General features: G+C 46.3%; 1 protein-coding gene across 3 annotated transcripts in view; it reads right to left on the bottom strand.

Annotated features, from left to right (window-relative positions):
* The window catches only part of strn (striatin, calmodulin binding protein), a 117057-nt gene that overhangs the window by 49318 nt on the left and 41824 nt on the right, over positions 1-25915 (bottom strand). For all 3 annotated transcript variants that reach the window (XR_005461055.1, XM_038800584.1, XM_038800585.1), the window contains exons 2-5: positions 18991-19094; positions 13545-13618; positions 3572-3650; positions 1087-1257 (exon numbers count right to left, since the gene is read on the bottom strand). Coding sequence is in view for 2 of the 3 variants with exons in the window: in XM_038800584.1 (XP_038656512.1) it covers positions 1087-1257; positions 3572-3650; positions 13545-13618; positions 18991-19094 (428 nt within the window). In the remaining variant the exon portion in view is untranslated. The remainder of the gene's footprint in view (positions 1-1086; positions 1258-3571; positions 3651-13544; positions 13619-18990; positions 19095-25915) is intronic.

Here is a 25915-nt window from a genome sequence, read left to right as displayed (position 1 = left end):
TGCACACTAGCTATGCTGAAAACAAAAACACACTATTAGAATGCATTTTAAACAGGGGATACCTCTACAGAAAATTAAGTATATGCTCTAAGAAAGGGTCGGGTGCAGGAAGGTGGGATTAGAAAAGACACCTGGGTGTCCCTGGGCTGGCATGGTCAAGATGGGTGAAATGGCCTCCATTCTGTTCTGTAAGTTTTCTATGATTCTAAAAGGAGTCAAAATCTCACATATCTCATACCATTCAATGTTGTTGAATACACATTTGGTGCAACACTCAGTTTATCATAAACCCACATTTTACCAAGCCAGGAGCAGCACACTGAGTAAGACCACATTACACTAACACCCATTTTGTTAACATTAGGTCAGTACCAGCAATATAAGTAAATCCAGATAAACGTTTGCTTCAACTGTTGGAAAGTAAACTTTATCAAAGACTGATTTTGTCCATTCTGGTAATTGCTGGATGAATTCTGGATAATAGGACGAACCATTTTACTTTTCTACAATAATAACACTAGTTTTATGTTTTGATTAATAAGGGACGCAACCATAGAAGATAGCAAACTTGTAACAACCCAAAAAAGGTATTAAGAACTTTTAACATTGAACTAAAACTTTGATTTAAGAAATTTAGGTTTGTGGTCTCTGTTTATACCGTATCCAATAAAACAAGGAACCCACCTATGAATATTTTTTTTTGCACCGAGTGGAAAAGATAGAGGAAACTGAATCAACTGGGCAACATTGCAATTCTAGTCAACTCATATGGTAAAGCAGCGAGATGTGCCACAGCATTGGAATACATCTGCATGATTTACAAGTTCAAAAGCGTACTCGTTGTTTCTAATGAACTGTTAAAATGCAGAATCTGAATATACACAAGTGTAAAAATCAAAGATGCCCAGCACTGATAGTATATATATATTTTTTTAAACTTAGAAATATTACATTTTAAAGGACATTGGATTTAACTCAAAATAAATTAAACACACAAAATATTACATTTCAAAGGACATTGGATTTAACTCAAAATAAATTAAACACAGTAAATACATATTGGTGATATGAAGTGTCAACACTTACCCAATCATGTTCGTTCCTTTTATTAAAGTTTCTCCACCATTTACAACAAGCTCTAGGTTCTTGTTTTCCGATAATTTATCTAGGTCATCGCTGGAGAGGCCAAGTAGTGCCCGTGCTCGCCTTGACTTCACGTCGATGATGGTGTCTGTGTAACCCACCTCCTGTAAATATCTAGGGAAATAGCGAATAGGAACATTTTTTAACCTAGTGACAATATCTTGAAATTTCATCACAACTTGTACAGCAAAGTAGACCAGTTACAAATGATGCAGCTATTAGAAAAGATATACACACCACAAATACTTTTCCACACTCTGCTTAACTGCAGTGAGTATTAGCAGAAGAAAAGTCACCCGTACCAGCTGCAGGGTCAAACTGATACATCTCTTTCAGTACCAGCCTCTATAGTCACTGGGAAAATGAAAGCTCCCAGGCACAGGGCTATTGTTAACAATTCACCATTCATTACATTGTCTGCACCAAGAAACTCAGCAGTTTACTTGTTTAGATTTTTGGGAGGGGGGGGGAGAAAGAGAGAAGAGAATAGAGGAGGTGGAAAGCAGAAACATCAGATATTTAATCATCGAGTTTTAATGTGATATGTAAATTGAACCTACTAGGCCATTTAACACGAGAGAACAGTGAGCATCCTATCCAGAATCATATTTCATTCTGATTCTGCACATAATGATGTTTAATGTTACACTAGCTTCTGCCAGCACAAGATGGTCACCAACAGTGCTTCAGCACATGCGCAGAATCCAATCACTCTGACATATTTTTGGCAGTTTTAACATTTTTAATGACTCTTACTTCAGTGCCCATGTATCCATAAAATGATACATACCACAAAAAAAACACAACCAGGTGGACCATCCCTCTGAATTATTTAAATGACTGATCTTAAATTTAAATCAATTCCACGCTTCCAGAGCCCTGTGGCGCTGTCATTTCCTGGTCACTCTCTTTCCCCCGGCATTTTTTTTTCAATATTTCATTTCTTTAAATAGATTTCCAAAAGACACCAACATGATGTGTCATTTTGATTGGGGGTTGGGATGAGGGTATGCAGACAGTGTGGGTCCCATTTGCCACTTGCTATTTCCAGACCGGTCTGTGAGAATTGGAGTGAGTGGTGCATGGAGGACATTAAAAAAAAAATTTAGAGTACACAATTATTTTTTCCAATTAAGGGCCAATTTAGCATGGCCAATCCACCTACCCTGCACATCTTGGGTTGTGGGGGTGAAACCCACGCAGACACAGGAAGAATGTGCAAACTTCACACGGACATTGACACAGGGCTGGGATTCGAACCCAGATCCTCAGCGCCGTAGGCGGCAATGCTAACCACTGTGCCACCGTGCTGCCCTATGGAGGACATTGTTAAAAGTGTTAACTTGGCTCCGGAGAGTGAATGCCTCCACCACGTGTGCGAGGTTGGGGCTGATACAGCTGAAGGTGGTATACAGGGCACACCTCACGAGGGCAAGGATGAGCCGATTCTTTGAAGGGGTAGAAGATGTGTGTGAACGTTGGGGGGGGGGAGGAGGAGACCCCGCTAATCACGTTCATAGGTTTTGGTCCTGTCCAAAGCTTGGGGAGCACTGGACGGTGTTTAGGGTACTTTCCAAGGCGGTGCTTGTGAAGCTGGACCCGGGAGGCCATATTCGGGGTGTCGGATCAGCCAGGGTTGGAAACGGGTGCAGAGTAAGATATCATAGCCTTCGCCTCGTTGATCACCCGAAGGCAGATCCTGCTGGGATGGAGAGCGGCCTCTCCACCCTGTGCCCCATGGCGAGGGAACCTGTTGGAATACTTGACCCTTGAGAAGGTTAAGTTCGAACTGAGGGGAAGCTCGGAGGGGTTCTACAAGTCATGGGCACTACTTATTATGCACTTTCAAGAACTGGATAACATCGAACATTAGTTTGGGGGCGGGGGGCTGTGTATGTTGAAGGTGGCTATGGGTAATCCCTGATTCCTTTTTTTTTCTTTGTCATTTGTTTATGTTAACATGCGGGCTGATGTCTGGGCATGGTGGGAGGATGGGATCGTTGTTACTGTTATGGGATTTGAGATATTTGTTGTTGGTTATTGATTGTTGCTAGGTGTAAATTCGGGAGAAAAATTGTGAAAAAGGAGAATAAAAATATTTTTTTTTTAAAAAGTGTTAACTTGGATGCTACCAGTATTGTAAATATTTTCAATTCCAGGGCCAATAATGACCGCCCTGTACGTAGTATTGCCCCCTATAGAGACGGCGGCTGCATATAAAACAGCACATGCACGGAATTGGCAGCAAACACAGCCTTATGGTCAATTTAAAATGTAATATTTTAATCTGTTAAAATCAGATTTCTACCAATTTTACACATCCAATTTTGAATAAGAAAAGCAGCTCACTACTCTCTCAATACAGGATATAACACTGAAGAGGCCAGAATCAAATTATTTTGAAATAAAACAGACTGCAGATACTCACTGACGAAGGAGCTGCCGCCCTTGCTTCCACGTTAACTGATTATTTTGTGTTGTCTGTATTTCATTTTCATTTCCTTCATCTACAAAAGCAATGATTCACACTGAATTCTACACCTCTCGACTTACTTATCAATAATCTTACTGTAGGCACAATTGGAATCAGCAATCAGGTGGAGATTGTTGTCAGCCAACAGTTAGAAGTTACACTTTCACAATTACAGCAGAGCTCTGGTCACCAGTCTCTTACTGACAGTTACATGTATAACATTAGAAAGAGCTGGTAGCAGACAGCTCCCTTTCAATATTAGACGGTGTTGGGCTCTTCTTAACACTTCAAAACCACAGTTAAATGCCTGTTTTGAACTGGTTAGTATATACGGACTACTGCACCCAACACAATCTGGACTGAAATATCAGTGCAATAAGGAGTGCTGTATCGATAGATAGCGATCTTTCAGATGAAATACTAAGCAGAAGTCTTATCTGCCTGCTCCAGATGTAAATAAAAGATCCAATGGCACTAGCTAAAGAGCAGCAAGTTCTCTTTGTCCTCGTCAATGTTCATCCCTCAACCAATGAAAGAACAGGTTAACTAACCAATCATCTCATTTGCTGTTTGGGACAACGCCATGTGCACAAACTGGCTTCTACATTTCCTTACCCAACAGTGATTGCACTTCAAAATAATTTATTCACTGTGAAGTGGTTTCGGAATTCCTGAGAATGTGGAAAGTGAGATACATTTATACCACAGAAATGGTGCAAGACGACCTCATATGCCGCCCCAAATGCTGGCTAACTGTTCAGCAGCAATTGCACCTTCAATTCTTGTATTGCAAAGAAAGTACAATACAACTGTATTATTTGGTGTTTCCACTGTCAGCACTAGAATTGTTTCAGGTTAACGTTCCACTGACTTGCTTAAAGCTCGTTATTTTTAACTAATAGTTAATGTGAAGGTTTTAGCTTAATTTTTAACAAATTAAACATGTAACTTCACTCTCAGAATGCTGTATGTGTCATCACAAGGGAAGATGTCCTGGGGGTAGGAAGCTCAGGATTTGGTCAACTAGTGCAATGATGTTTTGCATCTCCAGAGTTAGCTGGAGATGGCAGCCTGAACTCTCTTGACCATATAAAATTCCATACTTCCCCACTCACCGATCTCTTTTTCTTGTCAATCATCACTGGCTCTCAAGATTCTTAGGGCAACATTTCAAAATCATCATGTAAAATCCCTTGCAGGCCTCACTCTGCCCTACCTTCACAACCTTCTTGTATTTCACCGTTGCTCCGTGAACTGTGGTTATCTACTCTTCCACCACAAAGCACACACCCACAACCTGCTCTCGTCTACCAGATGGGTTTAAAGCAACTTGCTCCCAGAATCTCCTCACTGTTGCCATTATTTTTCCCATTTTCAAAACTTCCCTTTGTGACAATTCTAACATCCATTCTTCCCACTCTTGCTTGCGCTGACCCCAAATAAAGTGCTTTGAGGTACAAAAAACATTTAAAGTTGTTGCGTGCATAAAGTTTTCTTGCATCGTTCAAAATTATATCTATTTTATTGACATTTGCTCCACAGAAGGAATGTTGAGAATTAAATTCACTAAAAACACGATCTCTCAAATGCAGCCATAGCTATTTTCACAATGCTCAATGAGTACTTATAGGGCCTATTATGTCCAGTATTTTACACTTGTCCATATTAAATGTCAGTACTCCACCCACTTACATATTTAATCCAACTCGTTTTATTCATTCCCAATCTGCCTCCGCAGATTCACTCAAGCATTTGAAACTGTTGAAAAATCTAACCAGTTGGCACTGAACTTCTGAATTGATATTGTTGATGTAAACTCAGACACTGTAGGCACTAAAATACCAAGCTTTGTGGCAGTCCACTCAGCATAGGCCTGCCCTTGCCTAATCAATGCCTGATGTTTCTTGAGCTGTCACTCAGGGGTGCCGTATTAAGAACTAGTAGGTATACCCGAGTCTGCTCATTGATAGAGGGGATGGGGGAGAAAGAAAACCAACCCAAAAAAAAATCTTAAATATTTTTTTTTTTTTTAAAAGGGCATCAAAAAGTGAGAAAATTGAGGCATTATGCTTCCTGAACTCTTACAGATATTAAAATAGTAATTTGGTAATACAAAACTAGAGTACTGCTGTAAAAACGAGATGTGCTATCTAAGCTTTTTGTCTTGCAAGAAATGACCAAACAGAGGTCATTCCTCAGAACAGAGGAAGCAACAATTTATACTGCATGAAAAGACTGTGCCATGTATGTCCAAATAGATGGCGTTACCATGAACTCCCCTTTATGCCCAGACCTCACCAACGTAATCATGAATTCCCTACAGTGCAGAAGGGGGCTGTTCGGCCCATCGAGTCTGCACCGACATCTGAAACAGCACCCGGCCCAGGCCCAATTCCCGCAACCCTGTAACACATCTATATTTGGACACTAGGGGGAAATTTATCATGGCAATCCACATAAGCTGCACATCTTTGGACTGCGGGAGAAAACCGGAGCACCCAGAGGAAACCCACATTGGCACGGGGACAACATGCAAACTCCACACAGTCACCTAAAACCAGAATTAAACGCAGGGCCCTGGCGCTGTGAAGCCACTGTGCCACCATCTTCACCAGTTTCCACAAGAAATGCCGTTTTGATGGAATGACAAATAACCTTCTACCCTTTGCATATTTCCAACACAAAGGTAATATGTTTGCTATTTTTGAATCCATATCTGCATGTATGAACTTCGTTCCACACCTTAATGTGCTTTTTTCCGAGCTCATATATACCTTTGAAATGGAGCAATCAAGTGAGCTCCTTTTCTTCAACATTCTAGTTGAAAAATATGCCAGGGGTGGTGGTGGGGGGGGCATCCTTCCCTTTCATTAACAGCTTTCAAATCCCTTCTGCCTTGTCATAGACTAAATCATCCGAAAACCAAAATTGCTGGCTTCAGACCTGACCCCTCCCATTTATTACATCATCTCTGTCCCATTCCGATGTCCCACAAACGGCTTACCCAAGTTTAAACTTAAATTATCTACTCTCCAGGCAATCCTAAAGTTTCATTAAGCATCTCTTTGTAAACAAGTAATGGTTAAAATTAATCAGGATGTAACCTTTTACAACCTCTTAATTGCAGCTTTAGCAAAAACAGTCTGGGTACCTTTCCCTAGGTTCTTTAATATTACTGCACAGATATATATCGTAACCCAGGTTTTTAATACCATTACTGCAACAGAATACAAGCTACATAAAATAATACAATCTACATGAAAAAAACTGTTGTTCCTCTTTTACAGTTCGATAATTTCCTGATGAGTGCAAGGCAAGCCACTTTGATGGCATGTCTCTTCTTTTTTTTTAAAACATAATTTTTATTGGAATTTTTTACAGAAAATATAAAACATAACGACAAACAATGAAATGCAACAAAATAACCCATAATAACCGTACCACCCCCAGAACGTATCAACGCATGTATCCCATCCCCCACCCCCCCCAACCCCAATGAACAACAAAAGAACTTCAAAATAAATTTAAATTAAATAAACAAACATAGTCATTGTCCGCCCCCCCCCCCCCACCTTTTCTCTCCCCCTTCCCCCTCCCCCCCGGTTGCTGCTGCTACTGTCCCCGTACCCTATCGTTGAGTCAGAAAGTCGAGAAAAGGTTGCCACCGCCTAAAGAACCCTTGTACCGACCCTCTCAGGACGAATTTGACCTTCTCTAGCTTAATGAAACCCGCCATGTCATTGATCCAGGTCTCCACGCTTGGGGGCCTCGCATCCTCCCATTGTAGCAAGATCCTTCGCCGGGCTACTAGGGACGCAACGGCCAGCACACCGGCCTCTTTCGCCTCCTGCACTCCCGGCTCCACCCCAACCCCAAAAATCGCGAGTCCCCATCCTGGCTTGACCCTGGATCCCACCACCCTCGACACTGTCCTCGCCACCCCCTTCCAGAACTCCTCCAGCGCCGGGCATGCCCAGAACATATGGGCATGGTTCGCTGGACTCCCCGAGCACCTGACACACCTGTCTTCACCCCCTAAGAACCGACTCATCCTCGTCCCAGTCATGTGGGCCCGGTGCAGCACCTTGAATTGGATGAGGCTAAGTCGCGCACACGAGGAGGAAGAATTAACCCTCTCCAGGGCATCAGCCCATGTCCCATGTTTGATCTGTTCCCCCAGTTCCCCCTCCCACTTAGCTTTCAGCTCCTCTACTGACGCCTCCTCCGCCTCCTGCATAACCTTGTAGATATCAGATATCTTCCCCTCTCCGACCCAGACCCCCGAAAGCACCCTGTCGCTCACCCCCCTCGCGGGAAGCAAAGGGAATCCCTCCACCTGCCGCCGAGCAAATGCCTTTACCTGCAGATACCTGAACATGTTCCCCGGGGGAGCCCAAATTTCTCCTCCAACTCCCCCAGGCTCGCAAACCTCCCATCAATAAACAGGTCCCTCAGCTGTCTGATGCCCGCTCTGTACCAACCCTGAAATCCCCCATCAATGTTCCCGGGGACGAACCTATGGTTCCCCCTTAACAGAGCCTCCATCGAGCCCCCCACTTCTCCCCTATGTCGCCTCCACTGCCCCCAAATCTTGAGGGTAGCCGCCACCACCGGACTCGTGGTATACCTCGTAGGAGGGAGCGGCCACGGCGCCGTTACCAGGGCCCCCAGGCTTGTATCTCCACAGGACGCCCTCTCCATCCGTTTCCATGCTGTCCCCTCCCCCTCCATTACCCACTTGCGCACCATCGACCGCCCAATAATACCCCGAGAGTTTGGGTAACGCCAGCCCCCCCCCCCCCCCATATCTCTACCCCGCTCCAAGAAGACCCTCTTCACCCTCGGGGTCCCATGCGCCCAAACAAAGCTCATGATGCTGCTCGTAACCCTTCTAAAAAAGGCCCTAGGGATAAAGATGGGCAAACACTGAAAAAGGAACAAGAACCTCAGGAGAACCGTCATTTTGACGGACTGCACTCTACCCGCCAACGATAGCGGCACCATGTCCCACCTTTTAAATTCCTCTTCCATCTGCCCCACCAGCCTGGTAAAATTAAGCTTATGGACAGTCCCCCAACTCCTGGCCACCTGCACCCCCAGTATCTGAAACTCTTCACTGCCCTCTTAAATGGGAGTCTCCCAATTCCCTCCACCTGATCACCTGGGTGTACTACAAATACCTCACTCTTGCCTAAATTTAACTTATAGCCAGAGAAGCCCCCAAATTCCGCTAACAGCTCCATCACCCCCGGCATTCCCCCTTCTGGATCCGCCACATACAACAGCAGGTCGTCCGCATACAGCGATACACGATGTTCCTCCCCACCCCAGACCCCTCCACCTCCCTGACTCCCTCAACGCCATAGCCAAAGGTTCAATCGCCCGTGCAAAGAGCAAGGGGGACAGGGGGCACCCCTGCCTGGTCCCACGGCAGAGCCTAAAGTACTCCGATCTCCTTCCATTTGTAACTACACTCGCCATCGGAGCCGCGTAGAGCAGCCTCACCCATTTGATGAATCCCTCCCCGAATCCGAACCGCTCCAGCACCTCCCACAGGTACCTCCACTCAACTCTATCAAACGCTTTCTCCGCATCCAGCGCCACCACTATCTCCGCCTCCCCCTCCACTGCCAGCATCATAATAACATTTAGCAGTCTCCGCACATTCGTGTTGAGCTGCCGTCCCTTGACAAATCCTGTCTGATCCTCGTGTATCACCCCTGGCACACAGTCCTCTATCCTGGTGGCCAGGATCTTCGCCAGCAACTTAGCGTCAACATTGAGGAGCGAGATAGGCCTGTATGATCCACACTGCAAGGGGTCCTTAGCCCGCTTTAGGATCAGAGAGATCAGTGCCCGCGACATCGTCGGGGGCAAAGCCCCCACCCTCCCATGCCTCATGAAAGCTCGCACCAACAGGGGGCCCACCAGATCCGCATACTTTTTATAAAATTCCACCGGGAACCCGTCCGGCCCCGGCGCCTTACCTGACTGCATTTGTCCAATCCCCCTGACTAGCTCCTCCAACTCTATCGGCGCCCCCAGCCCCTCTACCAGCTCCTCTTGAACCCTTGGGAACCGTAGCCTGTTCATGAAGCTCTCCATCCCCCCTCTCCCCATCGGAGGTTCTGACCGGTACAGTTCCTCGTAGAAGTCCCTAAAGACCACATTTACTTCTGTCCCCTTCTGCACTACATTCCCACCCCTATCCGTCACTCCACCAATTTCCCTAGCCGCATCTCGCCTGCGGAGCTGATGCGCCAACATCCTGCTCGCCTTCTCCCCATACTCATATACCGTGCCCTGCGACCTCCTGCACTGTGTCTCCACCTTTCTGGTGGTCAACAAGTCAAATTTGGCCTGCAAACTGCGCCGTTCCCCCAGCAACCCCTCCTCCGGTGCCTCCGCGTATCTCCTGTCCACATCCAGGAGCTCCCCCACCAGTCTCTCCCTCTCCTTCCTCTCCCTCCTTTCCCTATGGGCCCGGATGGAGATCAGCTCCCCACGGATCACTGCTTTCAGAGCCTCCCAGACCATCCCCACCCGGACCTCCCCCGTATCATTGGTATCAAGATACCCCTCAATACTTCCCCGGACCCTCCTACACACCTCCTCATCAGCCAGCAGCCCCACATCCAGGCGCCAGAGCGGGCGCTGGTCCCATGCCTCCCCCATCTCCAGATCAACCCAGTGCGGAGCATGGTCTGAGATCTCTATGGCCGAATACTCTGCATCCTGCACCTTCGGGATCAATCCCCTGCTCAGGATGAAAAAATCTATTCGGGAATAGACCCTATGGACATGGGAGAAAAAGGAATACTCCCGCGCTCTCGGCCTCCCAAACCTCCAGGGATCCACCCCTCCCATCTGGTCCATAAACCCCCTCATCACTCTGGCCGCCGCCGGTCTCCTACCCGTCCTTGAACTGGACCGGTCCAGTGGGGGATCCAGCACTGTGTTAAAGTCTCCCCCCATGATCAGGCCCCCTGCCTCCAGGTCCGGAATGCGGCCCAACAAGCGCCTCATGAAGCCGGCATCATCCCAATTCGGGGCATATACATTAACCAGCACCACCGTCTCTCCCTGCAGCCTACCCTTCACCATAATATATCTGCCCTCCTTGTCCGACACCACCTCAGCCGCCTCGAACACCACCCTCTTCCCCACCAGGATCGCCACCCCCCGGTTCTTCGCGTCCAATCCTGAGTGAAAAACCTGCCCCACCCACCCCTTCCTCAGACGAACCTGGTCCACCACCTTCAAGTGGGTCTCCTGGAGCATAGCCACGTCCGCCTTCAGCCCCTTCAGATGAGAAAATACCCTGGTTCTCTTAACCGGCCCATTCAGCCCCCTCACGTTCCAGGTAATCAGCCGAATCAGAGAGCAACCTGCCCCTCTCCCCCGCCGGCTAGCCATAGCTTATCGACTGCTCGCCCCAGGCCAGCTCGCCCCACCTGACCCGTTCCCCATGGCGATAACGCCTCTCCTCTACCCCCCCGGCCCACGCCAGCTCCTTCCTGGCCATTCCAGCAGCAACCCGGTATCCCCCCCACCCCCCCAGGCTAGGACCCCACCTAGCCGCGACGCACCCTCCATGGTACTTCCGTGAGTCAGCTGACTTCTGCTGACCCGGCAGCTCCTGCCAAAACCCATCTCCTCCCGGCATGGGGTCATCCCCCTCTTGCCACACCTCCTTGGCACCGCTTCAGCGCGGGAAAGAAAACCAGTAGAGGCCACGCCCCCACCTCCAGCTCCGCCCCCCTGCCCCGCAGCGCGGACAACCAGAGGAAAGCCCGCGCTTTCACACTGCCACACCCCACCCTTCCGACGCAGCTCCTCAAAATCCAGTTTCACCCCAACTCCCGGCCCCGTACAGAAGAGAACATATAAAGCACATACCCCCAACGTTCCCCACATACCCCACACCCACCAGACAAACCCACCCGGAAACAGAGCAAAAAGAAAAGCAGCATAAAAAAAACACGTGTCAAAATTGAAGAACAGCAACAGCGAAAACAGCAACGGCCATAGTGTGTCCCCAGATCCTAGTTCGAGTCCAGTTTCTCCGCCTGTACAAAGGCCCACGCCTCCTCCGGGGACTCGAAGTAGTGGTGCCGGTCCTTATATGTCACCCACAGACGCGCAGGCTGCAGCATTCCAAATCTGACCTGCTTGGCATGCAGCACCGCCTTCGTCCGGTTGAACCCGGCCCGCCGCTTAGCCACCTCCGCACTCCAGTCCTGGTAGATTTGCACTACCGAATTCTCCCACTTGCTGCTCCTCTCTTTCTTGGCCCAGCGCAGCACACACTCCCGGTCACTAAATCGATGGAACCGCACCAGCACCGCCTGCGGGGGTTCATTTGCCTTAGGCCTCCTGGCCAGCACTCTGTGAGCTCCCTCAAGCTCCAGGGGCAAATGGAAGGACCCCGCTCCCATCAACGAGCTCAACATCGTGGTCACGTACCACGGGAGATCCAACCCCTCCAGCCCCTCCGCCAGGCCCAGGATCCTCAAATTCTTTCGCCTCGTGCGAACGTCCAGCTCCTCCAAGCGGTCTTGCCACTTTTTGTGAAGTGCCTCGTGCAACTCCACTTTCCCGACGAGGACCACGGCCTCCTCCTCCCTCTCAGCGGCCTGCTGCTGCAACTCCCGGATAGACACCTCCTGGGCCGCCTGAGCTCCAAGCAGCTTGTTGGTAGTCGCATTCAGTGAGTCCAGCAACTCAGCCTTCAGCTCCGCAAAACAGCGCAGAAGAGCAGCTTGCTGCTCCTGCGCCCACTTCCACCAGTCCTCGGGTGTTCCGCCGGCCGCTATTTTGTCCTTCTTCCCCCACTTTTCTTGTGGAGCTGCTACAGCCTTTTCCTTTGCCCCACTCCGGGTGAGCACCATAAATTATGGGGAATGCTCCTCTAGACACCTTCCCCCACCGGGATTCGTCGAGACAGCGCCGTTTGGGGCCCTCAAATCGGCCCAAAAGTCCTTAAGTAGCGGGAGCTGCGGTGCGGCTTAGCCACAACTGCAAAGCCGGTTTTCTGACCGCTCCACTCCTAGTCCTGGCCATCCACCGGTGGAGAATCTGAGAGGGAGTGTTTCCACACGGGGAAAATTCCAAACAGCACCACTACGGGCCCTTAAAAGAGCCCCAAATTCCGAAAATAGTGGGAGCCACTGAATGTGCGGCTTAGCTCCGCATCACCGCTACCGGAAGTCCGTCTCCGCTTCTTCAATGGCCTTGGTGAGATCTTTTCACAGTTCTTCCCTCTGCTGCTAGAATTCAGCTTTCATAAAGGCCCTCAGGTCAGCTTGAGACCTATAAGCTGGCCCTTCCCCCGCTAGCATGCTTGCAGAGGCTTTTGTTTGTTGCTGTTCAGACAAATCTTGCACTGTTTCTGAGGGTCTGATAACCAAGAAACATCCTATTCCTGGGGGAAAATACTCCTTGAACATTCACCCACGCCTTTTCATCGAAATTCCAACCCGTGCTGCCCAAAAAAGAGCTCTTTTCTGCAACCTTAGGCAGGAGCTGCCTCTGTGTGCTCACTCACTTCATGATGCACACCGGAAGTCCCCGGCATGTCTCTTCTTGATCAAAGGATGGCACATCCAACTGTCCAATACAAATGCATACTAATATTTAATAATATTGAACTTTTACAATTCTAAATAGAAACTTAGTATTCATGCACAAAATGTTCTTTCAACATCCTGCAGAACATGTTGCATCTTTCAATCCAGTTCATTAATGTACTTCTTACTTACACCATGAGCCTAGTAACTTGAAGGTTTAGACCTCATTCCAAATCTAATGCCTTTTATAACACTTGATTGCACAACTCAATGGCAAAAACAGTTTGGTAATACTTAAGTAATGCGTTTGCTACCTTTTTTTGAGTGAAATTTTGTTATCTTCAGCATTCATATCTTACCAGAGTCATAATTTGGAGGCTTCATATCCCCTTGATTCAGCTCGGTCCCATATTTTAACTTATGATGTTTAGCTCTGAAAGAAAGATGGTGAAAATGTTTATTTGGTACTTAAGACAATTGATTTTTCACGAGAAACTGACAAATTATCGTCTGAATTAATGTAGCACCGGTCCTGGCCCCGGGTCACTGACCATGTGGAGTTTGCACATTCTCCGTGTCTGCGTGGATCTCATCCCTACAACCCAAAAATGTGCAAGTAGGTCGAACGGTCACACTAAATTGCCCCTTAATTGGAAAATCATTTTTTGTAAATGAATTAATGCAACATACACAAATCCTTCAAGGAATAACATAACATCCAGGTCATTCACTAAACACCAAAAAATTCCAGAACATGGAACTGTTCATGTAAAAAAAAAGACAAGTCAAACTTCAAAGAAGGATTTTTAGAGAGCCAGAGGACCATACATATAGCTAAATTAGTTTTGGGCCAAAAATAAAACAGCAGTGCAACAGGATCCTACAATTGAAAAGAGAAATAAGAAGGTGGGCCACATGACCCTTTGATGGCTCAGTCATGACTGATCATCTACCTCAACTCCACTTTCCTTCACCTTAAGGGCAGCACGGTAGCACTGTCGCTTCACAGCACCAACTTCCCAGGTTCGATTCCCTGCTGGGTCACTGTCTGCACGGAGTCGGCACGTTCTCCCCGTGTGTGCGTGGGTTTCCTCCAGGTGCTCCAGTTTCCTCCCACAGTCCAAAGACGTGTAGGTTAGGTAGATTGGCCATGATAAATTGCCCTTAGTGAGGAAAAAAGGTTAGGAGGGGTTATTGGTTGAGGGGCTCGGGTGGAAGTGAGGGTTTAAGTGAGTCAGTGCAGACTCGATGGGTCAAATGGCCTCCTCCTGCACTATGTTCAATATCCCCATTTCCCTCGTTTCCCTCAGTGTCCAAAAATCTATTAGCCTGTGTCTTCAATACACTGAATGATTGAGAACTTGGAACTCTCTGGGGTAGATAATTTCAAGATTGACAAGCCTCTAAGTGAAGAAATTTCTCTTCCATCTCAGCCCCAAATGACCAACCCTTATTCTGAAGCTGTGACTCCTAATTCTAGACTCCACGGCCAGGGAAAAAACACAAAAGGCAGCAAGTAACTGAGTTATACAGGCTAGCTGAATTCCAATCTGCATTAAGACACAGCTTCAAGATCCTTCTTCCTTTATATGACATTTTTGAAGACTTTTTGCTACACATGCAAAACCATGGAGTTTTGAATAGTTTAAAAATAAAAAATAAATAGCAAGTATTTCCTATAGAATGCCGCACCACGTAACCTCAATACCACTCTCACCCTAACTTCCAATTTTGGCAGACACTGGCAAAGCAAGGTATTTTTTCAATTGCTCATTTTATGTTGAGGGCTCTGAAGGGTCTTTTTCAGTTACAACACTGAGATGGGTACATCTGTAATTACAGTAAATATGCGATGTCAAGAGGGCAGTATGGTGGTGCAGTAGTTAGCACTGCTGCCTCACGGTGCAGAGGATCGGGCTTTGATCCCAGGATGTCTGCAGGATGTGCAAGATAGGTAGATTTGCCACGCTAAATTGCCCCTTAATTTGGGAAAAAAAATACTGTGTTGAGTATTATTCATTTGCCTGTCTATTGTTCACTTACTCGATGTTCATTATATTTTCCAACTACTTAATTGCATGAGGCTTAATTTGATGATTAGACATATATAGTGTATCCTTCCATCTACCAGTCACATGACAACACAATATATTCCAGTTAGCCAGAGTACAGTTGCAATTCCTCCCACTAAAATGAATCATCTAACGCTGAATTTCATTTGCCATTTATCCACCCACTCCTGGCAGCGTCCTTCTGTTTTTGGATAAAGCTAAAGACAGCATCCATCAATTTCCTATTAACTGCACATTTCAACGCTATACATCAAGCTTCCTAGCCCAAATCAATTATGTATGTGGTGAACTCTGATCCTAGCACGGATCCCGAACGGATACACTTCCCACTTTTTGTAAATTTAATATATTCTCCTCAATTCCTAATCTCACTTTCTCTTTTGTCGCCAATTTTCAGTATATTCTGAAACCTGGCAGATGTTTCCAAAAGCCCTGACCTTTGTCGAAGTCTCTGACCTGGCACCTTGTGAAAAGAATTCTGTCATTACACGTATACTAGCATAGCGATTAAATTAGTGTATTAGTATCCAGAGGCCTGGACTAATGACCATGACAGCGTGATAATTTTCATTTAATTTATCAATAAACCCAGAATAAAAAGCTAGGATCAGTATCAGTAACCATAAAACGATCAGATTATCAAAAATCTGATTTACTAATGTCCTTTAGGGAAGGAAACCCGTCATCCTTACTCAGACTGACCTACCTGCGACTTCAGACTCACGGCAATATGGTTCATTTTAACTGGCTTAGCTAGTCACTCAGTAATATTCAAGGCAGCAGCATAACACCGGCTTTTCAAGAGCAATTAGGGATGAGTAATATATGTTGGTCATGCCAGAAACACCCACATTCCATGAATTGATTTTTTTTTTTTTAAATCACATCCACTGCATTAATCTGTCCGACACCAATTTCTTTAAAGATTTCAATAAAGTTGGCTAAATCCTTTTATGGATTGTCATCTGATCTTTTAGCAACAATTTCAGCATCTTTCCGACTACCACATGAAACTGTCCAACTGAGTCAGTTCTAGCTCACTGCTGGAAGCTACATTTCCATACTAATAGGTGAACACGTCTGTTAGACGGTGCTCTACCATTATTCCTTTCCCTATTGAACAATTATGCGCAGGTAGAAGTGTCTGTTCTATCTCCTCCCTCAAAGAAACCCACCCATCTGGATTTTGTGTCATTTAGCCAGCCACAGATTATAGAGGCATGACTTGCTCAAACCAAACGTGTGACCCAGAATAGCACCCTCCATAGGGGAACTATGATATCTTATGAGCAGGGCAAGTAACAGTGTGATTCGTCAACCAATCAGATGGAAGAATCATCACTGAGGTATGCAGGGTCTCATGCAGAAACTTTAAATTAGATTTAAATCAAATACAAAGAACAAGGAACAATACAGCACAGGAACAGGCCCTTCGGCCTTCCAGGCCTGTATTGGTCATGATACCAACTTTTGCCAAAACCCTCAGCACTTCCTTGTGCCGTAACCCTCTATACCCATCTTATCCATATGTTTGTCAAGATGCCTTTTGAACGCCGTTAATGTATCTGCTTCCACAACCTCCCCTGGCAACGCGTTCCAGGCGCTCACCACCCTCTGTGAAAAGACCTGCCTCGCACATCTCTCTTAAACAGGAAGCAGACTAAAGATTTGGAAAGAAAGATGAGACAAAGGGAGACTAAAATCGCCAACATTAACTAACCTACAAAGAAATGGGACTCCAAATTTGCTAAATTAAATTTTCAGAGTCAGATGCTGTTTGGCAATACCTGTCAATTGGCAGGCCATAAATATTGTACTTAATCCTGAAAGTACCAACCCTAACCTTTTTAGTTGTCAAGGACCACAACGCCACGCAATTGCATGTTTTTCAATGCTGAGCTCATCAGCAAGAACTGTTACAGTGTACTCTGCACAGAACTACAGGATCTCTTGACAGAAAATTTTAGGATTCCCTGTTTAAATGCATGGATGTTAGACGTTGCTTCCAACTTACTCCATAATAATGGTGAGTGATGCTAGTCTCAACATCATTATTAATGCAAAATGGAGCAATGGTTTCTTTGAGTATCAAGGATGCAATACTTCTGTGCATATGCTGAAGGCAGGATGTTGCTTCTTACACTTTCTTTTTCAAACGTTTTCATAGAATGCGAGTGTCACTGGCAATGCCAGCATTTTGTTGACCATTCCTAATTGCCCTCAAAAAAGTGGTGGTCAGCTACCTTCTTGAACAGCTGCAGTCCATCCAGTGTAGGTACATTTTGAGACGGCTATCAAAGGAGTTTATAAGAAATGGATGAGTAGGCCATTCGACCCCTCAAGCCTGTCCCACCATTCGATAGGATCAGGGGTGAGCTGATTGTGGCTTTAACTCCACTTTCCTGCCTGCCCTCTCATAACTGTAGACTCCCTTTGTGATCAAAAATCTATCTAATTCAGCCTTGGAACACATTCAATGACCCAGTCTCCACTGCTCTCTGGTGTACAGAGCCCCAAACACTAACAATCCTTCTCACCTCCATCTTAAATGTGAGACCCCTTATTTCTAAACTGTGCTCTTTGTTATGGACTCCCCCGAAAGGGAAAAAAGATTTCCCAGTACCCACCTTGTCAAGTCCCCTTAGAAATCTTATGTTTCAATATCATCTCTTTGGTTCCAGGATTTTAACACAGTGACAGTGAAAGAATGGTGATACAATCCCAATTCAGAGTGGTATATGGCTTGGAGGGGAACTTGCAGGTGGTGGTATTCCCAGATGTCTGGACCCTTGTTTTCCAAGGTAGATGAGGTCATGGGTTTGGAGGTGCTGAAGAGGAGGTTTGGTGAGTTTCTACAGTGCATCTTGTACACCTGATACCACTCTGGACCGGTGGTGGGGGGCGTAAATGTTTACGGTGGTGGTTGGGGTTCCAATAAAGAGGGCGGTTTTGTCCTGGACAGTGTTGAACTTCTTCAGTGTTGTTAAGCTGTACTCATCCAGGCAACTCCTGAGCTGCGTCTTGTAAATGGTGGACAGGCTCTGGGGAGCATTGTGGGAGAGGGGGTACGAGTTGCTCGATGCAGATGGTTTTTTGCCTGGTACTTGTGAGACATAAACGTAACTTGCCGGTCATCAGCCCAAGCCTGAATACTGTTCAGGTCTTGCTGTACGTGGTTATAAGCTAAGATTTTGGAGCAGTCTTGGGTGCTCAGCCCCTGGGGCCTCTTCCGCCATTCCATTAGATTGCGGCTGATCGGATTGTGACCATAACTCCATTGCCTGCCCCCCATTCTGAATGTTAATTAAAATGGAAGCAGAAAACAGTTTTCTTTATTTCAATCGAAATATAGAAATAAAGCTAATTCTTCTAAACATTAATAGAAAAGCAAAATAATGAGTCTGCTGGAAATCTGAAATAAAGACAGTGAAATGCCAACTCCTTTTTCCCTCCACAGATGCTGCTGGTTCTGCTGACTATTTCCAGAATTTTGTCTTCATTTCGAAGCATTGAGTATAAACTTGATGTTTTTTATGAATATAAATATGAACCTTAACTATAATTCCACATTGAAACTGAGAGAACAATGTGTGGAGATCTGTTTGAACAGATTTAAATCCAGAGAAACCATTGATAATGTTTGTTTTACAATAATATGCACCCTCAAAGGGAAGTATTCTACATGGTAACTATTTTGAGATTACAGAATCAATAGGAAAATTAAAAGTCACACCTTTCCTGTTTTAAAGCGTATTCAAGCATTTTAATTCTTCTAACCAAATCCTTCTTCAGGTTCTCCTGGCCTTTCCTCTCCCCTTGCAAGAAAGAAATCTGCGCCTGAAAAGGAAAAAAAGAAGGGGTGAACCCACATTCATGTAGGAAAATTGCTGGTTGGCATGTTTTTTAGATTTTAAAGCAATTAAACATTTCTCTCGTGGAGCAGAAATACACCAACTCAAAAAGCTAAAATTGACCGTGGTGTCAGGTGTAATGCCTGGATCTGGTATGTCTCTCTCGTGGGGACCATGAATTGGATTCAATTTGAATTGGTTTTTGGAGCAGGCAAGGAGCTGGATTAGGTGTTTGCCCCTGTCCACACTCTGAGCTCTGGCTTTGTAACTCTGATAAAGTAATAAAAATAAATTGATAGTCAATGCACACGGTATAAATACAGGCCATTTTATTATTAAAAATTCCGTCTTGGGTAATAAAAGATTAACCACATTCACATTCAAACTTTTGATCAACATTATTTCAGTTTTAAAAAAGTATTCTTTAGTTCTAAACTAAGCATATTGCTGGCAAAATTACTTTCCTCATTAACCCATATCCTTAAGATGTGGAAGAGGAAAATATTTATTCTTGATTTTATTTCTTTTACATGTTTTTATTCAAGGCTTTCCCACAAAAATATAAATATGTCAATTAACAGCCCCCCCCCCCCCCCCCCCCTTTGTGGCCCTTCAATCCTACTTCAAGAAATCAATAAACTGTTCCCACCTCCAGGTGAACCCTTCTAGTGACCCCCACATAGCGAACCTGATCTTCTCCAGCCTCAAGAATTCTGCCAGGTCGCTCACCATACTCCTGCCTTCGGCAGCTCCGAGACCCACCAACGTACTAAAATTCGTCTCTGGGCTATCAGGGAGGCAAAGCCTGTCTTGCTCTCCACCCCCCCCCCCAAACTTTCCTCCTCTCCCCCCCACCCCTCCTCTCTCCCCCTCCCCTCCTCTAGCCCCCCACCCCTCCTCTAGCCCCCCACCCCTCCTCTACAGCCCCCCCACCCCTCCTCTACAGCCCCCCCACCCCTCCTCTACAGCCCCCCCCACCCCTCCTCTACAGCCCCCCCCACCCCTCCTCTACAGCCCCCCCCCCCCCTCCTCTACAGCCCCCCCCCCACCCCTCCTCTACAGCCCCCCCACCCCTCCTCTACAGCCCCCCCACCCCTCCTCTACAGCCCCCCCACCCCTCCTCTACAGCCCCCCCACCCCTCCTCTACAGCCCCCCCCACCCCTCCTCTACAGCCCCCCCCACCCCTCCTCTACAGCCCCCCCCCACCCCTCCTCTACAGCCCCCCCACCCCTCCTCTACAGCCCCCCCCACCCCTCCTCTACAGCCCCCCCCACCCCTCCTCTACAGCCCCCCACCCCTCCTCTACCCCCCCACCGCTCCACTACCCCCCACCCCTCCACTAACCCCCGCCACCCCTCCACTAACCCCCGCCACCCCTCCTCTACCCCCCCCCACCCCTCCTCTACCCCCCACCCCTCCCCCTCCCCTCTTTCCCACCGCTCCCCCCCCCACCCCTCCCTCCCCCGCTTACCATCCCAAAACCATTCCCCTTAGGCAACTCCTCTATTCCTCCAACCTCGCAAATTTGCCCCCTATGAACAATTCCCTTAAGTACTCAATGCCCACCTGTCACACCTGGAACCTCACATCCAATCTCACCAGCACAAACCTATGGCTCTCACAAATAGAGGCGCACAACGACATACTGTCTAACCCCTGTGCCTGCACTGTCCCCGCACCCTCAAAGCCGATACCGCCACTGGGTTAACGGAGCACCAGGCCGGCGAGAACAACAAAAGCACCAATAACAAAGCCCTCACACTCGTTCCCCTGCCTCCACCCGTCCCCAAACCGACCTCTCCTCCACGGCCCATTTCCTCACCATAACGACGTTTGTAATCCAATAATAATTTAGCAAATTCAGCAATGGTAGGCAACTCCTCCCTCCAAAAATGCCCACCGCACCCTGCCCACACAAACTTCAAGATCAACCCATTGGTTTTCCTAAAAAAAACAACCTAGGGAGGTTCCGAAACACAAACAGAAACCTAGGCAGCACCATAATTTTCACTGTCTGCACACGTCCTGCCAGCGGTAAAACGTCTGACCTTTTAAAATCCGCCATCATCGCTCCACCAATTGGGCCAAGTTGAATCTACGCAGCAGGACCCAGCTCTGTGCCACCTGGATACCAAGGTATCTAACGCTCATCCCCACCACCCTGAATGGCAACTCCCCATACCTTCTTTCCTGCCTCCTACCATTGATCGGGAACACCTCACTCTTTCCCTTGTTCAATTTTATCTTGAAAAACGGCCAAATTCCCCTAAAATCCCATGATCCCTTCAATGGAGTACAACGGGTCTGAAATAAATAACAGATCCCCTGCATACAGCAAAACCCTATGCTCGATACCCCACACCCTGCTCAATCCCTCTCCAATCCCTTGACACCCTGAGTGCCATTGCTAGTGGCTCTATCACCAAGGCAAAAAGCAACCTGAAGAGCAGGCACCCTGTCTCGTCCCACGGTGTAGCCCAAAGTACCCCGAACTTACTCAGTTCGTCTGCACACGCCACCGGCACCTTATACAACAATCGGACCCAAACAAGAAATCCCTGCCCTTACCCAAACTGCCCCAGCACCATGATCAGATATGCCCACTCCACCCAGTCAAAAGTTTTCTCCGCGTCCATCACCATCACTACCTCAACCTCATACCCTTCACCTCCAAGGCATCATAATCACATTAAGTAGAGTCCGCACATTCCATTCACAAAACCAGTCTGATCTTTCCCAATCAACTCCAGCACACAGTCTTCAACCGAGATTCAAGCACCTTCGCCAAAAGCTTGGCATCGACATTCAATAACGATATCGAGTGAGACGACCCGCACAGATCCAGGTCCTTATCCTTTTTAAGAATCAGAGAAATGGAAGCCTACGATAAAGTAGGGGGGAGATCCCCCCCCCCTCTTCTTCGCCTCATTATAGGTCCTCACCAGCACTGGCCGCATCTCCGCTCCAAACTTTTTGTAAAACTAGACTGGGAACCCATCCTGACCCGGGATGTTCCCGCCTGCATCACCCCCATGCCATCCATCACCTCCCTCAGCCCAATCTGGCCTCTAGGTCTTGAACGTGTTCCTCCTCCACCCTGGGAAACTCCAACCCATCCAACAACCATTCATCCCATTCTTCCCTCCCCTTTGGGGTTTCCGACTCATGGAACCTCCTATAAAAGGCCTCAAATACCCCATATGCCCCCTCTAGATCCAACACCACCCTACCCGCCCCCCTCCTCGCCCCTCACTCTACTGATCTCCCTTGCCGATGTCTGCTTTCTCAACTGATGGACCAGCATCTTACTCGCCCTCTCCCCATACTCATAAACTGGCCCCACGGCCCTCCGCAACACCCTCCACCCTTCCCCGTAGACACTAATAAACTCCATCTGGATCCTCTGTCACTCCAACAACCCCTCCTCCGGTGTCACTGAGTATCTCCTATCCACCCTCAAAATCTCATTGACCAGCCTTGCCCTCTCCTCCCATTTCACCCTCTCCCTTTGCGCCCAAATCAAAATAAACTCCCCTCTAACTACAGCATTAAATGCCTACCACAGCGTGGTGGCCGTGACCTCCCCTGTATAATTCACCTCCACATATCTCGCTTAGGCTTCATTCATTGATTAATACTTTGCATTTAAATCAATTTAAATAATTTAAAAGCTCCTGCCCCTGACTGATTTATGTATTAATGTACATTATAATATAAACATAAAATACAATACACATTAAATGAAGTGGCTGTATCCTGCAGACAGCTCATTTCTTAAATTATGGATGAATTAGAATAGTTTATTGCATCTGCCACTCCCAAAGACAAAATTATGATATTCATATTTACTCAGAGTTTGGCTCAAGTTAGAATCAGAGCATGATGGGAAATGGAATGAAAGTTTGGTCAAGTTAAATCAGAGCTTGATGGGAAATGGAATGTCAAGTTTGTATACCAGTTTTGTGAAATGAATTGGTCCTGTGAGAAGGCGTTATCACGACCTTGACTGTCTGTGAGAATCTGTGTTGGGAACGAAACACAACCGGGGGAAGATTCACTCCTTAGGACTTTTTGATAAAGAATTACTATGCTATGGAACTAACTATATTACTAATGATGGGAAGAAAATAATGTCAAAGGAGGAGCGTAATGAGCTAATTGTATCACTAATGATTGAAAACTTGATGGGTTTTGTAAGAATATATAGTCAACTATAACGAAGAGAAGTTGGCCATTTTCACTTGCTGTAACTCAGTTACACTTGTGCTGCAGCCCCACGGCAAATAAAAAGGCTCTTTTAAGTTATCTGGTGTTCGACTGCCGATTACCTCTGGACTGCAAAAATTTAGTATTATCAACTCTATCTAAAGTTATTTTTAAAATTAGCCTTTTCCGGTTTGATGCAGGATTAATTCTTTGTTTTTGGCAGGCATATCAAATTTTCCATCCTGGTCAGTTGGTCTACAGACAATATTCCCTCCTTTGCCCCAGCAGTATCTGATCATCACAATCCATAGTTATTTGTAAAACCAGTATCAGTCACAAGGAGATATTCAGGCAACTTCTTTAAAAAGAACCATTATCAACTTATATTGTATGAGTGCATTCATCGAAAGCACTTCATTATAAGCCACAAAACAAGCTTGTCAGCAAAGTCAAGGCCCATGGAATAAAAAGCACAGTAGCAGCACGGACACAAAATTGGCAGAGTGACAGGAAACCACAATGGTGAAAAGTTGTTCCTCAAACTGCAGGAAGGTGGGTTGTGCGGTTTCCCAGGAGTCGGTGTTGGAACCACTGCTTTTGATAAATATCAGTAACCTCGACATGAAACGGCAGGGCAGGTTGAGAGCAAGGTAATTGAAGCGTATGCGATTGTGGGCTTTATAAATAGGGGCATAGAGCACAAAAACATGGAAATTATGCCACACCTGTATAAAAAACATTGGTTTGATTCAACTGGAGCAATATGCCCGTTCAGGTACCATACTTCAGGAAGGAGGTGAAGGCATTGGAGAATTCAAAAAAGATTTATAAATGTTGCGATCCCCGTAGAGACCAAAAATATTTAAGAATAAATTTGAACTGCAATTTAATAGCTGAAAGAATGCCATGTCAAAATTTCACGTTTTAACACTTTTACTGTAACAAAGGTTAAAAGGACTACAGACTAAACAATATTTTCTTTTTTGTAGGTGACTTATACTTTATCTCACATTCTATTCTCCACAGAATTAGTCCTTTTAGCAAACAGTCCACAGTTGCTCCCAGCTTCCAATGGGTTCACATATCACCTAGTAGAAACTTACAAGTGACTGTCTCTCAGTTTCTGAAATCCACCAGCAGCAGCAAAGCCTGTTCTGTTGATGATTCTTCTCCATGACCAAACAAGAACAAAACCTCCTGGAATCCACAAAGTTGCTGGATGCATCCAGCTGTGGTAGTTCACCAAGCAGCTTTTTTTCTCCATTGACCATAAAAAACTGTCTGTGATATTCATCGACAAAGAACAAAGTCAATTACAGTAAAAGAACAGGCCCTTTGGCCCTCCCAGCCTGCGCCGATCCAGATACTTTATCTAAACCTGTCACCTATTTTCTAAGGATCTACTTCCCTCTGTTCCCCGCCCGTTCATATATCTGTCTAGATGCATTTTAAATATTGCTATCGTGCCCGCCTCTACCACCTCCGCTGGCAAAGCATTCTAGGCACCCACCACCCTCTGCTTAAAAAACTTTCCACGCACATCTCCCTTAAACTTTCCCCCTCTCACCTTGAAATTGTGACCCCTTGTCATTAACACCCCCACTTTTGGAAAAAGTTTGTTGCTATCCACCCTGTCCATACCTCTCAATTTTGTAGACCTCAATCAGGTTCCCCCCTCAACCTCCATCTTTCCAACGAAAACAATCCTAATCTACTCAACCTTTCTTCATAGCTAGCACCCGCCATACCAGGCAACATCCTGATGAACCTCCTCTGCACCCTCTCCAAAGCATCCACATCTTTTTGGTAATGTGGCGACCAGAACTGCATGCAGTATTCCAAATATGGCCTAACCAAAGTCCCATACAACTGTAACATGACCTGTCAACTCTTGTACTCAATACCCCTTCCGATGAAGGAAAGCATGCTGTATGCCTTCTTGACCACTCTATCGACCTGCGTTGCCACCTCCAGGGTACAATGGACCTGAACACCCAGATCTCTCTGTACATCAATTTTCCCCGACTCTTCCATTGACCGTACAGTCCGCTCTTGAATTGGATCTTCCAAAATGCATCACCTCGCATCTGCCATTTCACTGTCCAACTCTCCAATCTATCTATATTTTGCTGTATTCTCTGAGAGTCCCCCTCGCTATCTGCAACTCCACCAATCTTAGTATCATGCAAACTTGCTATTCAGACCACCTATACCTTCGTCCAGATCATTTATGTATATCACAAACAACAGTGGTCCCGGCACAGATCCCTGTGGAACACCACTAGTCACCTTTCTCCATTTTGAGACACTCCCTGCCACTACTACTCTGTCTCCTGTTGCCCAGCCAGTTCTTCATCCATCTAGCTAGTACACCCTGAACCCCATGAGACTTCACTTTCTCCATGAACCTGCCATGGGAAACTTTATCAAATGCCTTACTTAAGTTCATGTATATGACATCTACAGCCCTTCCCTCATCAATTAACTTTGTCAATTCCTCAAAGAATTCTATTAGGTTTGTAAGACATGACCTTCCCTGCACAAAACCATGCTGTCTATCACTGGTAAGTCTATTTTCTTCCAAATGTGAATAGATCCTA

The sequence above is a fragment of the Scyliorhinus canicula genome, chromosome 6, assembly GCF_902713615.1.
Source record: "Scyliorhinus canicula chromosome 6, sScyCan1.1, whole genome shotgun sequence".
NCBI classification, from domain to species: Eukaryota; Metazoa; Chordata; class Chondrichthyes; order Carcharhiniformes; family Scyliorhinidae; genus Scyliorhinus; species Scyliorhinus canicula.
Note: the sequence above shows the minus strand (reverse complement) of the source record. Positions and strands in the feature narration are given on the sequence as shown.